We start from the raw sequence: 13,217 nt of genomic DNA on the forward strand, positions 1-13,217 counted from the left end.
TTGTAACTTCACATTGGTTTATCCGATCCAACCAAAGAAAGCTATAAATAACAGAAGTTGAGTGGGAAAAAAAACTGCAATTTTCTCTGTTTTTTATTTTTTATTTTTTATAACGTTCTAGTTCGGGGGAGAAATTGGAGAGGGAAGCCAACGAACACAAACAGGAACCATGGCAACAAGTGCTAATATTTTTTTAAGAGAAAGATAATCAAAACAAAATAGAAGAGGACTATAGACCAAAACCTTAACAAAGAAAATACAATTTGAGGAAGGATAACGTAACTTCGGTTCTCTATACATGAAAGATGCTCAAAAGATATATAAAAAGCTAGAGCTATAAAATAAATTAGACAAGCACGTATACGTCCAATATATTTGACCAATATCATCCCTCTTGTTTTAGCTTAACTTTCATCTCATTCTTATAATATTTTACTTAATTGGAAACATCCCTTAAGTTCTTCATATTTGACCAAAAACGTCCCTCCATTAACTTTTCCGTCTATTTCTGACGGTGCCTTCTTATGTCACATGGTTGATCTTTTTTTATTTTATAATATCCTCAAGCTCATCAAGAACAAAATATCTTACTTGGAGAAGTCATTAACCCAGCAACAGGGGACCTTCTTCACGGGACATTTTGATCATATACCGTCTCAAAATCTGAAATGAGATCAATTTTAGCCTTTCTTCTTCAACTTTTTTTGCTTCTTGCCAAATAGAGCTTCAATTTCTTTGGGCGAAATGCCAATAGAAAAATTATCATTGTTGACACTTATGTTGATAGATTAGTGTTTAGCATAGGAAGAAAAGAAAAGTGAAGATAAAAAGCGAAAAAGAACACGTAAGTTATTCCAATGAGTTGTGATGGTCGTCAACTTCGGCCCCTATCTCGGGATGTTTTGACTCCGGCGCCGGTTTTAAAGAACAGAAAAAGAGAGTACAAATACGTTGTAAACCAAAGAGGCTACCTAAGCTGATCCATAGCTATAATTAGTGAAGCAATAAGTAGCACATGTCATAGATAGCATCATGAAATGAACCTTTCAAGAGGTGAAACAAACTGATTTTTACATTTCATCGATTTGTTAAATTGTTGGTTTGTAGCAAAGAAGCAAAGAGAAGGTACATATCATCCGATGCGAGTCTGCTACCTATGAGCACAGAGTCGGATTTAGGATTTTAAGACGGCAGGGACGCCATTATGTTAACATAAACATCGTCAAATTTTTTAATGACGACTGAGGAATAATACCGTGTTTGACTGATCACTAATAGCGTAGCAGTTGCCAAAATACAAGTATATAGGTCAAATATGTGTAATAAATAAAATTTAATATAGTATAGCAAATGAAAGAGATAGCTCAGTAGCTAAGATTGTGCAACATGTGGTGACAATGCAGGTTCGAATCTGGGCTAGCTCATTTAACGCTTATTGTTTTCCTAAAAATAGACTCAAAAAAATAATTAAAAGTGACATTCGGGTTCGATCCGAGGTGACATGTAAAGGAAGCAACAGTTGCAACCAACGTGTCCCAAAGACACTTTCATTTGTTAGAATGCACAATTGAATATATACTAATTTCTCAATGTATATACACATATATATACATAATTTTTTTCGAAGAGCATTCCCGCTCTTCCATGTGGGTCCGCCTCTGTGTAATGAGCATCAGCATAACCCTCACCTTGCACATCTCTCTCATGAGCTAGCTTCACAGATGGGGACTAGTGGTATGGATTAGATACTTGGATCAATCTATGAGGTTTTAGAGAAAAAATGTTCTGATGTTGTTGGTTTAATGTGGTTCCCTGTATGATTCTGTTTCCAAAAGAGGTTAAATTTTAAAAAATTAAAAAGAAGACGATGAATTGCACGTGAGAAAGAAGGCACCGTTAGAAAAGGATTAAAAAACTAACGGAGGGTTGTTTTTGACCAAATTTGGGTAACTTAAGGGATGATATCGGTTAAGTGTGATGTTATAAGGATGTAATAGGGATGATATTGATAATGATTAGTAAAACTTTTTATTAAATTCTTCTTCAGATTTCTTTTCCTCAATACCTGCGAGTTCCCAAATATAAGAAGACCGATGACTCATTTCATCCCGTGCACTTATCCCCGTTACGAGAATTAAATGATGACTCATTTTGACTCTAAACTAAAATTCCTCACAATTCGCACCAATACTGGAATTGAGAGTTCTATTACACCTAGGGCCAACTTCAATATCGTCCACTGACATTTATTTGATGTTCATAGACCACAAATAACCACTGAATTGAACGGACCACCAGCAGCCTTCTTTTTTCTTTGCATAAAGTCCATTAGGCATTTTTGGTGCCTAGGGCTAATTCCGTTTTATTTATTTTCTAACTGAAAAGCAAATCACAAAGGAAAAAGTACAAGTAAGGGGAGCTAGGCTTTACCTTACTAATCCCATTGAAGCAAAGAAAAACCTCTACTACTAGCAAGCATATAAAAAATAAGACCACCAGCAACCTTTCTACCCTCAGCAATGATTTTTTTTTTTGTGGGTATTCTCAAACTTCAGTTGAATGCTTCAATAAGCAAGGTTCGCAATGTTTATTTTTATTTTTGAATTTTATGAAATCAAGTCCCTTGTAGTTAATGGTGTACATGGATCGGGTTGGTTCGGATTTTTTAAACACTAAACCAAACCAATTCCGTCGAGTTTTTAAATTTATACACCAAACCAAACCAATAAAATTCGGGTTTTCAACCTCGGATTTTCTCGGGTTATTCGGTTTTTTCGGGTTATTCGGGTTTTTTTTCGAAATAGTCTTGATACAAAACATATAACTTTTACTTCAAATATTTCTTTAGTCCTAGCAAGATACAACTATGTAATTAAGGTGTTTCATAAGAAAATAACACAAAATGTGAGAAGAGTAATGACATTGTATTAAAATATTCAATAAAAGATAATAAAATCGGATAAAATAAATATTGCTAATTAATAAGCCATAAAGAAAATGACCATAATCTAAAAATTACAAGTCATGCTAAAATGAGTACGGCTAATAAGTAGTATTAATTACATGACAAGAAAAAAAACTTAAGTTATGTATTTTCACTCTCTAAACCAATTATGCAAAACTAAAGAATAAATATCCAACATTATTATCATTCCTAGTGGTAAATTGAATTTCTTTCGTTAGTATTAGTGTTGAGTTGGTTTTGGTTTAGACTTTATATGAGTTACTAACATCCATAGGATATAAAACTTATTCACATTCAAAATTCTAAGTTCAAGCTTGAATAATATGATAATAGATAAAAAAAACTACGAAAAAATTTAAGAAATATTTATAAATTACATTACAAATAAATATTTTTATGTATAAAATATTTTAAAAATTGAATACATATAATGTCGGATTGATTTGGTTCGGTTTGACTATTTTTTAGCTAAAACCAAATCAAACTAATTATGGTCGGGTTTTTTTTAACACCAACCCAAGTCAAACCAAACTACTAGTCGGGTTTTTTTCTCGGTTTGACTCGGTTTATCGGTTTGGTGCGGTTATCGGTTTACTTTGTACACCCCTACTTGTAGTTAGAGACGAATTTAAAATTTTTAGAATGTGTGCACTAGAAAGGAGAGAAAAAAATGCATCAAGTGGCAATTGATCATCACTTCTCTTGGTAAAATATGTACATATAACATTAAGCAACACTATTCAATCATATAAGTTGATAAAAATATATATGAATACCAGTTTTAGCTATTGAAAAAGGGTCAAATAGTATAAGTTAAGAGTATATTTAAGCCTAAAATATAACAAATAATTATTTGACCTTTTTAATAGTACAAGGGTATATTTGCCTTTACCGTTTAGCAAAAGAAGTCACAGATATATACCTAGCCGCCGACAACCTTTTAAAAGGAACCTCGCAGGCGAAACTGTTCCCCCCTCCCACCTGTTCTTCTTTTTTCTCGTAGCATGGAAATGGAAATAGAAGATGGTGATACCTTGTATAAAGCTAAACACAACATCTTTCAAACCTTTTCAGACTTCATGACTAGGTTTTATTCACAACTCTAACTACCTGCTTTTTCTTCTTTTGTGTCGGGCTTTATTTACAAGCAAATAATTCGAGTTTGTTAATTAAGAAATGGCCAAATAAAAATTTCTGTAATAAAAAACAGATTTTTCTTAAAGTGAAGCCCTAGTTTTTTTTTTTCCGTTTTGAGTCTATTACTTAGGTTGATTCACTCTGTATTTCAGGATTACAAAATTTGATGAATTAGCAGAAGTGGGAAGTAGATTACTAGTTGGTTTTCAACAAGGACTCGGTGAGTGTTGTATAGCATGAATTTACTCCAAGAATAATATAAATGCTCTTTATTGAACCTAACTTTTGTCAGAGTATCTGCGGCGCCAACCAATTGAAAAGAATTCTGAATTGGTCGAGCGCATTATTAGAGATAATGAAACCGAGAGGCTTTCCTCCTACATTGAAGCTGGATGTTTGAATGCTCATGATTCTGTACAAAATATGTCCAAGTGTATGTTTAACAAATCTGGAATCTTTAGCATTTGAGTTTTTTGCATTGATACATATTGCATACTTGCTACTTATGTGGAATATGTCATATTGTCATTTCTGTTTAGTTTGTATAATTCTGTTTCGCTTATTTCTTCTCCATATAGTAGACTATTATCTTGTTTCAAAATTTTTGACCTATCTATAAATTAACAAGAATGACCACAAATCGGTCTGTGTGATTTTGATTTTTGTCTCCATATCATTGTCTTGTATGCATATCGACCAGTTGAATTTCTCCTTTTCATTTCCAATCTTTTTTCTTTAGAACTTATTTGGTGTTATTTCACTTCATAACTTGGATTCTGCTTCTGCACAGAAGTACATACATGCCACCTTGGACTTCAGGATCACGTAAACAAAGGTATTATCTGTCCTGAATTAATATTTTTCTATTTCATCTTCACATTGTTACTCTACCTGGACTAGCAAGAAATTTTACTATCAGAGTGTATCCCATGCTATGCTAAGGTCAGGGAGCTAACAAAACCCAAAAAGTAGTATTTACAGGGGTGAGATAGTTCCAGCCTAAGTTACTCGGACTCGGGTGCGGGTGTCCGATACGGGTGCGGATCTAGAAGTCGGATCCTTCATGATCTAAATTCTAAGATTCGGGGATACGGATCCAGGTATGGATACGGATGCGGGGATTCGGCTAAAAATAATTGAAATGTCAAAAAATAGAACTATAAAACCTAAATTATGAGATATTATGTGGAAAACATGAGGAGAATCCCGGAAGGAGATAAGAGGAAAAGGAGTGACATAGAAATTTCAGTATACAAGGCATTCCATTTTCTTTAAGTCCATCTCAGCTTTTGTTTTGATTATAAAAATCATTGGATTTGTCCGGAATTTCTCCGTTGATTTTGGTCAAAGTATCCAAAAGCGGTTGACTAGATCGGGTACGGATTCCACACCCACACCCACACCCACACCCACACCCATACCCATGTCGTGTCGACACGCCGAAAGTGAAGAGTCCTAGTAACTTAGGTTCCAGCTAAAAACGCTAACTAAGCATCTAACTTTGATGGAGTAGGTTGAAGTTGAGATGCCGTCAAAACACTTGCGGTTCCTTTTACACACAAGGATGTGGCTTAGTGGTTGAGAACCATGAGGTCTCAGGTTCAAATCCTAGCGGAGACAAAAACAGTAAGTGATTTTCTTCCTATTTGTCCAAGCCTTGGTGGATAGAGTTACCCGGTAATTGTGCTGGTGGGAGGTAGCAGGTACCCCGCGAAATTAGTTGAGGTGCACGCAAGCTAGCCTAGACAACACGATTATTTTTTTTAAAAAAGCAGCATTTGTGGTTCCTTTCTGACCAGATACACCTAAAGATAGTTGCTGGGACATAGCTAGTTTAGGGTACGTTTGCATTTGTGGCTTTATCTTGCTAAATGAGAATTTTCATGGGATTAATTTATCCCTATTGTTGAATATGTGGAAAGTTTGAATTGTATTAAGCTAACTAGCAAAGAAGTGATTGGAAAGACTCCTCATCCAACTAATTTTGCGCCAAGTTAATTATAGATGCGATGCTGATGCACAGTTAACGAGAAAATTAAAGTGAGATCCACGATCCGTGGATGGCTGATAGAAGTTTGTTAAGTGGCGCCTTATTTTTCAGCATCACATACTACACATGATGGTTCACGTTAAGATTAACATGATAGGGGGGAAATCCTATTTCAACTTATGAAATCAAATTAAATCTCTTGATTTGGAGCACATATGGTGCTATGTATGTTTTATTTTACAGAACGTTGTGCAAGATTGTGAACACAGACACATTACTTGTATAAGCAAGATGTGCAAGCTTATTTGGCTACTGTTGGTTTGTTAATTTGGCAGATACCCTGCATAAAATATTCTCCTTTACAGTTTTTATTAAGTAAATATTTACATGATTTTACCAATTGGATTTGAAGTTTTAAATTATAAAGTGCTGATGTTTAATTGCAGCAAAGTGTGTAGTTGATGAACTTGCATGTCTTCTAAAGGATGCGGAAGCTATAGTCCAATCGATAAACTGTAGTTTGGCTCAAAGGGGGGAACTAAATGTGGACAATGGTACATATTCATTGGAAACCTCTCATGATGGAGTAAGATCCTTTTTTCTTTTGAACTCATAATGTTCACTCAAACTTCCGATTTTAATTAGTTCATACATGTTTATTTCTTAGGGTAAATTATGCCAAACATCCCTATAATTTCACTTAGTTTTATATACACTCCCTGTATTTCTAAATTGAACACTTAGCACCCCTATATTATGAAAATTCTACACACTTAATTTTCTAGCTTACGTATTAACCAAATCTCATTTTGCTTCGAAAATCCTACACACTCCAACACATTCACAAGTTCTTAACAAAGGTTTATTTTGCTTCAGATTGCTAAAAAATCATAGTAAATGGCCATTTGTGTTGCTAAACTGTTGAAATGATTCTGAATCCTAAATTTTAAGTCTCAAGCTGGTTGAAGGTCAGCTATTTGAATAGTTAAGTTCTAGTTGGAAACGGTTATTATGTGATTATAATCTGGATTTGAGTTCCAAAATAGTCCACTCATAGTGTTCACTCAAATTTCCAATTTTTAATTAATAGAAAGTACATACATGGCTCATTCCTGTGTGCTTATTGCTTAAAAGAAAAAAATTATCTAAATTAATTATGATCTTTAGCTGACCTTGAGCCTATATGTGTTTTATGACTGTTTATGTTAATTGATTTTTTAATAATATGCCTATGTAGACAGAAGCGCAATCTATTGATCTTCTGAAACATGAGGTCATCGATACTACAACACTAATGGCAATAGTGTACTCCATGGTAAAAAGTGACTACACAATGCAGGTAACGATCTTTTTCCGTCCAAGATATTCTTTATAGTCGGGTTAGAATTAGCTTAGCGCGTAACATATAATCCTTTTTGCCTGTAACAGGAAAAGATTGTTTCTTCCCTTAACCTCACTTCACCTTCTGGAGAATTGGAGAGCTACTCCAGCATGTGGTCTTTGCGCCCTTACATAGACGATGAAATCATGCATAAAGCCTGGAAACTTGTCCGCTAATTCGTTTTCTTCCTGTTTCTTATTGGTGAAAGATCACCAGATATCTTTATTTATATCAGAAAAAAGCTTTACTATAGCTTTCTTTCTGGAAATTTGTTTGAAGCCGTAGCAAGATTTAGTTTGGAGATATATAAAAAGGACAGAAGAACAGAAAAAGTACCGAAAATCATATGAGTTCGTGGGGTGAATAAGGTTGTGATATTGTAGATTATTAGTTATTGGTTCAAGTAATATGATTGTGCTATGGTACTGAATCAAGTGGATGTACATATTTCTTTCTTTCGGGATTTACATGTTGATTTTTTTGCTTTCACTTTCAAACACCTTCTGCTAATTAGAGTCGTTGTTTCATAAATGATCACACTGAGTCAACTCAATAGAATTTCATCAATTTTATTTTCGTACCGAATGCGGGACAAAAGCGGGGAAAAAAGAATAAGGAAACAACAAGAACCGTTCCATCACTTAAATCCTTGCATAAACGAAAATACTGCATGTATGTCCTCGAGTGTAATATTTCTTATACCATCAAGTCATCAAAGAATATTTACTCATAAGTCTTCTTAAGGAAATTTGCAATCTTGAATCTTTCTATTATCGTAGATTAATTTTACAAAAAAGGGTCAAATATACCCCTGTACTATTGGAAAAAGGCCAAATATACACCTCGTTATACTTTAGGTCCCAATATACCCTTACTGTTATAGTTTGGGCACAAATATACTCTTCCACTGTTAAAATTGACCAATGTGGCCATCCTACCGTATGTGGCATTGACATTTGATGAGGTGGATGCCACGTGACATGTCACCTGAACATCCCTAATCTCTATTTGTTATTCCACCTTTAAAATTTCCTTCTCCTCCATTGGAACACCACCATGTTAAAACAAGAAAATTCTCTTAACTAGTTTAATCCGCGCATTGATGATACAGAAATATTATCTGAAAATTGCATTGTAATTTGCAAATGGTAGCATATGGTTTTGTGTATTCTTGGGGAGAGGAACATTCAGTCGACGTGGTACCGGTTCAGAAAATTGTTGGTATTGCAGCTGATCTTCTCATAGTGTTGTCGTTTCAGGTTGCCCATGTTCTATGATAATTACTGTTCTACGTTTTCAATTTGTTCTAATTTTTGTTTTCTCTGAGAAGTTAAAACTTTCTTACTATAGTTTAATTTCTAACTTATAGTCGAAGTCTTGATTAGTTTCTACAAACTAATTTAATTGGGGGCCAAACCTATCGGTAGACATCTGTGGTAGTCCACTTCTTTCACTTGAGCACCTAAAGTGGACCTTGTTTCATTTAGACAACCCAGGTGGGCAATAACTGATCCAGTTAGACAATTTTTGCACCGTTGGCATGTCGCGTGTTATCAGTCAAAAAAACGAGCATGTAACCTTTTTTTTTAATCCTATGTGGTAGCCAACGGTATTATTACTTCCCCTTTTATATATATCATCTTCTCCACTTCAAAATTAAATCCAATTTAGCCCTAATTTTAGCCCTTTTTCACGATCAATTTTCCCCCTCAAATTCAAGCTAATATTTTCTGCTTCATCACGTTCGTTCCTCCATTGTTGTTACTATTAAGTCGAGCTTATCCGACTCTTTCAGGGAGTTTTTTGATGAACATGTTCGATATTGTAGATGTGGTAATGAAGCATTATTGTCGCATATTTTTATGTTGTAAAATACCAAAGGTAAACTTATATCTTCATTCATTCCTTATTTAATTATTTATTAGATGATTAATTGTTGGGTTGAAAATTGGTTTTGTAGAAAATGGGTGGTTGTGATTATTTCTTTTGGATTGAAGATACGCACCCTCCGCAAGCAAATAGGGTGATGTGGGGTTTGTTGAAGAAAGTGAAGGCTTTTGAGGAGAAAAGAATTCGAGCAAGAAATATGCTCATTGTTGCTGCCATTGTTGCTGGTTTTGTGATGCTCGGGATATGGAAAATCAAGCCAAATTGTTAGATGGAGCAGTACAATATGTGCTCCTTAAGTACTTGCCTTTTGCTAAGTTGTGTAGTTGTAATATTGTTAGGATTCTTGGAATGTAATTTGGTTACTGCATTGTTATAACAATTTTGTATTTTGGCATGGCTGAACTTTGGACAACAGTCACTCATGTAAACCAGCATTTTGAATGAAATGTTGTTTTGTCTATACTGTATTTGCCAACAATGCTCTGTTTTGAGCTCACAAAGTTGCATAAAAACCTGGTCTGCTTCCAATAAGTTTATCCTACATATTATAGGCAACAATAGGTAGGTCAATGTTATTTAACACCAACAACAACTATAATTACATTAGCAGAACTGTTTAAACACCAACAACATGTATATAATGGGCACAAAGTAACCCCAAATAGTAGCTAATATATTAACATGCTCAAGAATGAGCTCAAAGTTAGCATACAAGTAGCCAAAAGCAAACATTAAAATACTGCAAATTGTTTACTGCTACATACAAGTATCAGATTACCAAAATAACCATCCAAAAAGAGAAATTGTTTGGTGCCATATTACATTGCCAATTAGGTACTACATCCTATCCTAATACTGCCAGTTCTTCCTCTTCTTCTTCTTCTTCTTCTTCTTCTTCTTCTTCTTCTTCTTCTTCTTCTTCTTCTTCTTCTTCTTCTTCTTCTTCTTCTTCTTCTTCTTCTTCTTCTTCTCCTTCTTCTTCTTCTTCTTCTTCATGTTTGCCATCTGCTTCAATTGGGGGCCAGTGACAGCTTCCTTGTTTTTTCATCTCAATCCTCTAACTTTATAACCAAGGTCTATGCCTGTTGGACTTGCATCCTTGTAAGCTGAACCAGTTTCTAGAATCCTTTGGCTTGATGTTTCTGGCTGCATTTTAGCAGAAAAATGAATCATAGTCAGTTTTGTTACATGTAGTTGTGTTTTAGAGACCAAAGTTAGAATTGACTTACATTTAGTATTTGAGTTCCACTTGTACTTGTGTATATGCCATATCCAACATCAGCTGTCCTCTTGTGTCCCCCACTTGTAGGTTCCTCTTCAGTTGCAACCTTGGCTCTCTTCTGTCCAGCAACTTGTCTTCTTCTAGGAGGTAGTTGACTTGTTATTCCTCTTGTAATAGGAATACTTGTATCTGTAGGTGGGGCTGGCTGGCTTGAGCTTCTAACTCTTTTTGATTGATTCACCCTTCTAACTCTAATTGTATCATCACAAACTGCTGCTGAAGGTGTAGGCTGACTTAAGCTTGTAGGTGCAGTTTGGCTAGGTGCTTCTGCAGGGTTTTGTAAACTTTGGCTAGGTGCTTCTGCACCTGGCACAACCTGCATATTTAAAGGCAGTAACCAACTTAAAAACCCAAAATACATGATAAACAAGTTAACCAACTCAAAGAAAACTATTTTACCTTGCAATATTTCTTGTTATGTCCTTGTTGATGACACTTTGAACAAGTTATTTTCCCCCCTTTTCTGGACACCTTTCCATACCTCATCTTTTTTGGTTCATCTTTGCCTTTTGTTCTTTTCTTCTTCGGCCTGCCAGGCATTGGTTTAGGTGCAGGAGGCTCAATCTTTGGATTGTTTGTTTCAGGCCACATCTTCATATTTGGAATTGGTTGGATGAAATGACTATATGCCTTTAAGAATGTATCCTTCCTATACCAATGCTCCACAAAGTGTTCAGGCTCTAGTTCTATGTGGTAGTATGCACAAACAGCATGCTCGCATGGAATTCCTCTCAGTTGCCAAGTTCTACAGCTATAACTCGTAGTACTCATGTTAACTGTATGCCTATACTCACCCTCTCCAATATCAAATCCAACATCAGCATTCCAAAGAACCTTGCAGCCCCTATCCATTTCCTTATTATCCTCTAAGGTAAGTCTAGCCATGGGTGAAATCTCAGATATCCAAGTGTTGGAAAACTTAATCATATCACATTGTCTAGTCATTATCTTTCTCCTAATTTCCTCCAACATGGTTATAATTAATTTGTGTCTACAAGACAAGATCCATGAATTGAAGGTCTCACACATGTTATTCTCAACAACATCACACTTAGAATGCTTTTTAAAGTATGCCCTCACCCATGATTTTTCTAGATAATGCAATAAATCAACACAAATATCATTACCAAGTTTGCCCATTTTATCAAGCTCTGACCTGAATTTCACTTCAAAACTGGCCTTAGAACATCTCCAAAATTGTTTTCTTCTCTCTTCACCCTTCCATTCTCGATGCCATTTGGACCAGATGTGTCTTGCACATCTCCTATGCTCAGCATCGGGTAACAATTCTTCTACAGCAGCATGAAAACCCTTCAAAGAAAAGAAATTATTAAATAAACACTCAACAGTAAGAAATTAAACAAGTTACTATGTACATTACCTTTTGCATGTCTGCCATCACAGTAAGACCTTCTCTAGTACCTAACTGCAGATCCTCTTTCAAGTAATTAATGAAAAAACTCCAACTATGCTTAGTCTCTGAGTCAACAACTGCCCAGGCTATAGGAAACATCTGCTTGTTTCCATTCTTTCCAACTGCTACTAGCAGTTCACCTTTACAAGCACCCTTTAGAAAACACCCATTAAAACCTATTATTCTCCCACAACCTTCTATCCACCCCCTTCTTCAATGCATCCAAGCAGACATAGAAGTACACAAACAAATTCTTCCCTGGACAACTTTCTCTGTCCATCCTCACCCAAACAGAACTACCAGGATTTGTCTGTTTTATCATATCAGCATAGTCACACAATCTTGCAAACTCTAAATTCCAATCACCCATATACTCTCTTAGTATCTGCATTTTAGCTCTGTATCAAATTGTCCTACCAACATAAAGTCCTAATCCCTGCACATGTCTTGTATTACCCATATTCTCAAAGATGGCTGCTTAATTATTTCATCCTTAAATCTAGCAGCAAGCCATTTGGTGTTGCACATTTTGTTCTTGTTAGAAGTTGTACACTTGTGTACAAGATGGTAGCTCTTAATTATAAAGTCACCAGAATCTCTATCTGTTGCAGCATAGCACAACCACTTGCACTGTTTGTTATCCTTACACTGAGCCCTTACTTTACCAGGTTGATTAGGCCTTAACTTAAAGCATAATCAGCCAATGCTTTCCTAAATACTTTTTCATTTTCAAAAAACATACCAAGTTCAAAAATAGCAACTACACAAGCTGGATCATTCCTGACCTTTGTGCTCTTCCTTCTTGCTGGTAGATCAATACCCCTTACAGCATCAGCATCTAACTCATCATCACTGTCATCACTACTACAATCTGAATTGTCAATATAATCCTCATCTCCACCTAATATTCCCACATACCTAGCAGACTTATTTCTATCAATATCTTCAAAGCCTCTATTAACACCAGCTTCACCTAATGGTATTTCCTCTGTGTTATTTTTTTCTTTCTAGGATTGGGGTTCCTTTTACTCCTCTTTTCAGCTCTAAGGTTTCTCAATTCTTCATCAACATATGAATCATCAAGATCTGGAAAATCTGATTCAGAACTACTAGAAACATTTGATTGATCCCCATTTGTTGCAGCCCCATTCAGAATTG

The 13,217-nt window shown here is 35.3% G+C and overlaps 1 protein-coding gene across 2 annotated transcripts; it reads left to right on the forward strand.

The window, feature by feature from the left end:
- Positions 1 to 3,981: 3,981 nt before the first annotated feature.
- LOC132629941 (uncharacterized) lies at positions 3,982 to 7,829 on the forward strand. Of its 2 annotated transcripts, XM_060345371.1 has the most exons (7): positions 3,982 to 4,052; positions 4,255 to 4,322; positions 4,395 to 4,535; positions 4,896 to 4,937; positions 6,539 to 6,678; positions 7,330 to 7,431; positions 7,521 to 7,829. In XM_060345371.1, exons 1-7 carry the CDS (start codon positions 4,045 to 4,047, stop codon positions 7,647 to 7,649), a joined length of 630 nt encoding a protein of 209 aa, XP_060201354.1. In that variant the 5' UTR covers positions 3,982 to 4,044; the 3' UTR covers positions 7,650 to 7,829. The 2 variants fall into 2 exon arrangements, with proteins under 2 accessions (XP_060201354.1, XP_060201356.1); XM_060345373.1 differs by lacking the exons at positions 3,982 to 4,052; positions 4,255 to 4,322 and adding an exon at positions 5,616 to 5,728 and having other exon boundaries at positions 4,409 to 4,535.
- The last annotated feature ends 5,388 nt before the right edge of the window (positions 7,830 to 13,217 follow it).

This window comes from Lycium barbarum, chromosome 3, assembly GCF_019175385.1.
Source record: "Lycium barbarum isolate Lr01 chromosome 3, ASM1917538v2, whole genome shotgun sequence".
In the NCBI taxonomy this organism is placed as follows: domain Eukaryota; kingdom Viridiplantae; phylum Streptophyta; class Magnoliopsida; order Solanales; family Solanaceae; genus Lycium; species Lycium barbarum.

What these genes read in the sequence shown, in the direction of transcription:
- LOC132629941 (XM_060345371.1), top strand. An exon ending in TGGAAACCTCTCATGATGGA is followed by an intron (nt 6,679 to 7,329) that starts GTAAGATCCTTT and finishes ATGCCTATGTAG; the next exon opens with ACAGAAGCGCAATCTATTGA. An exon ending in AAAGTGACTACACAATGCAG is followed by an intron (nt 7,432 to 7,520) that starts GTAACGATCTTT and finishes TGCCTGTAACAG; the next exon opens with GAAAAGATTGTTTCTTCCCT.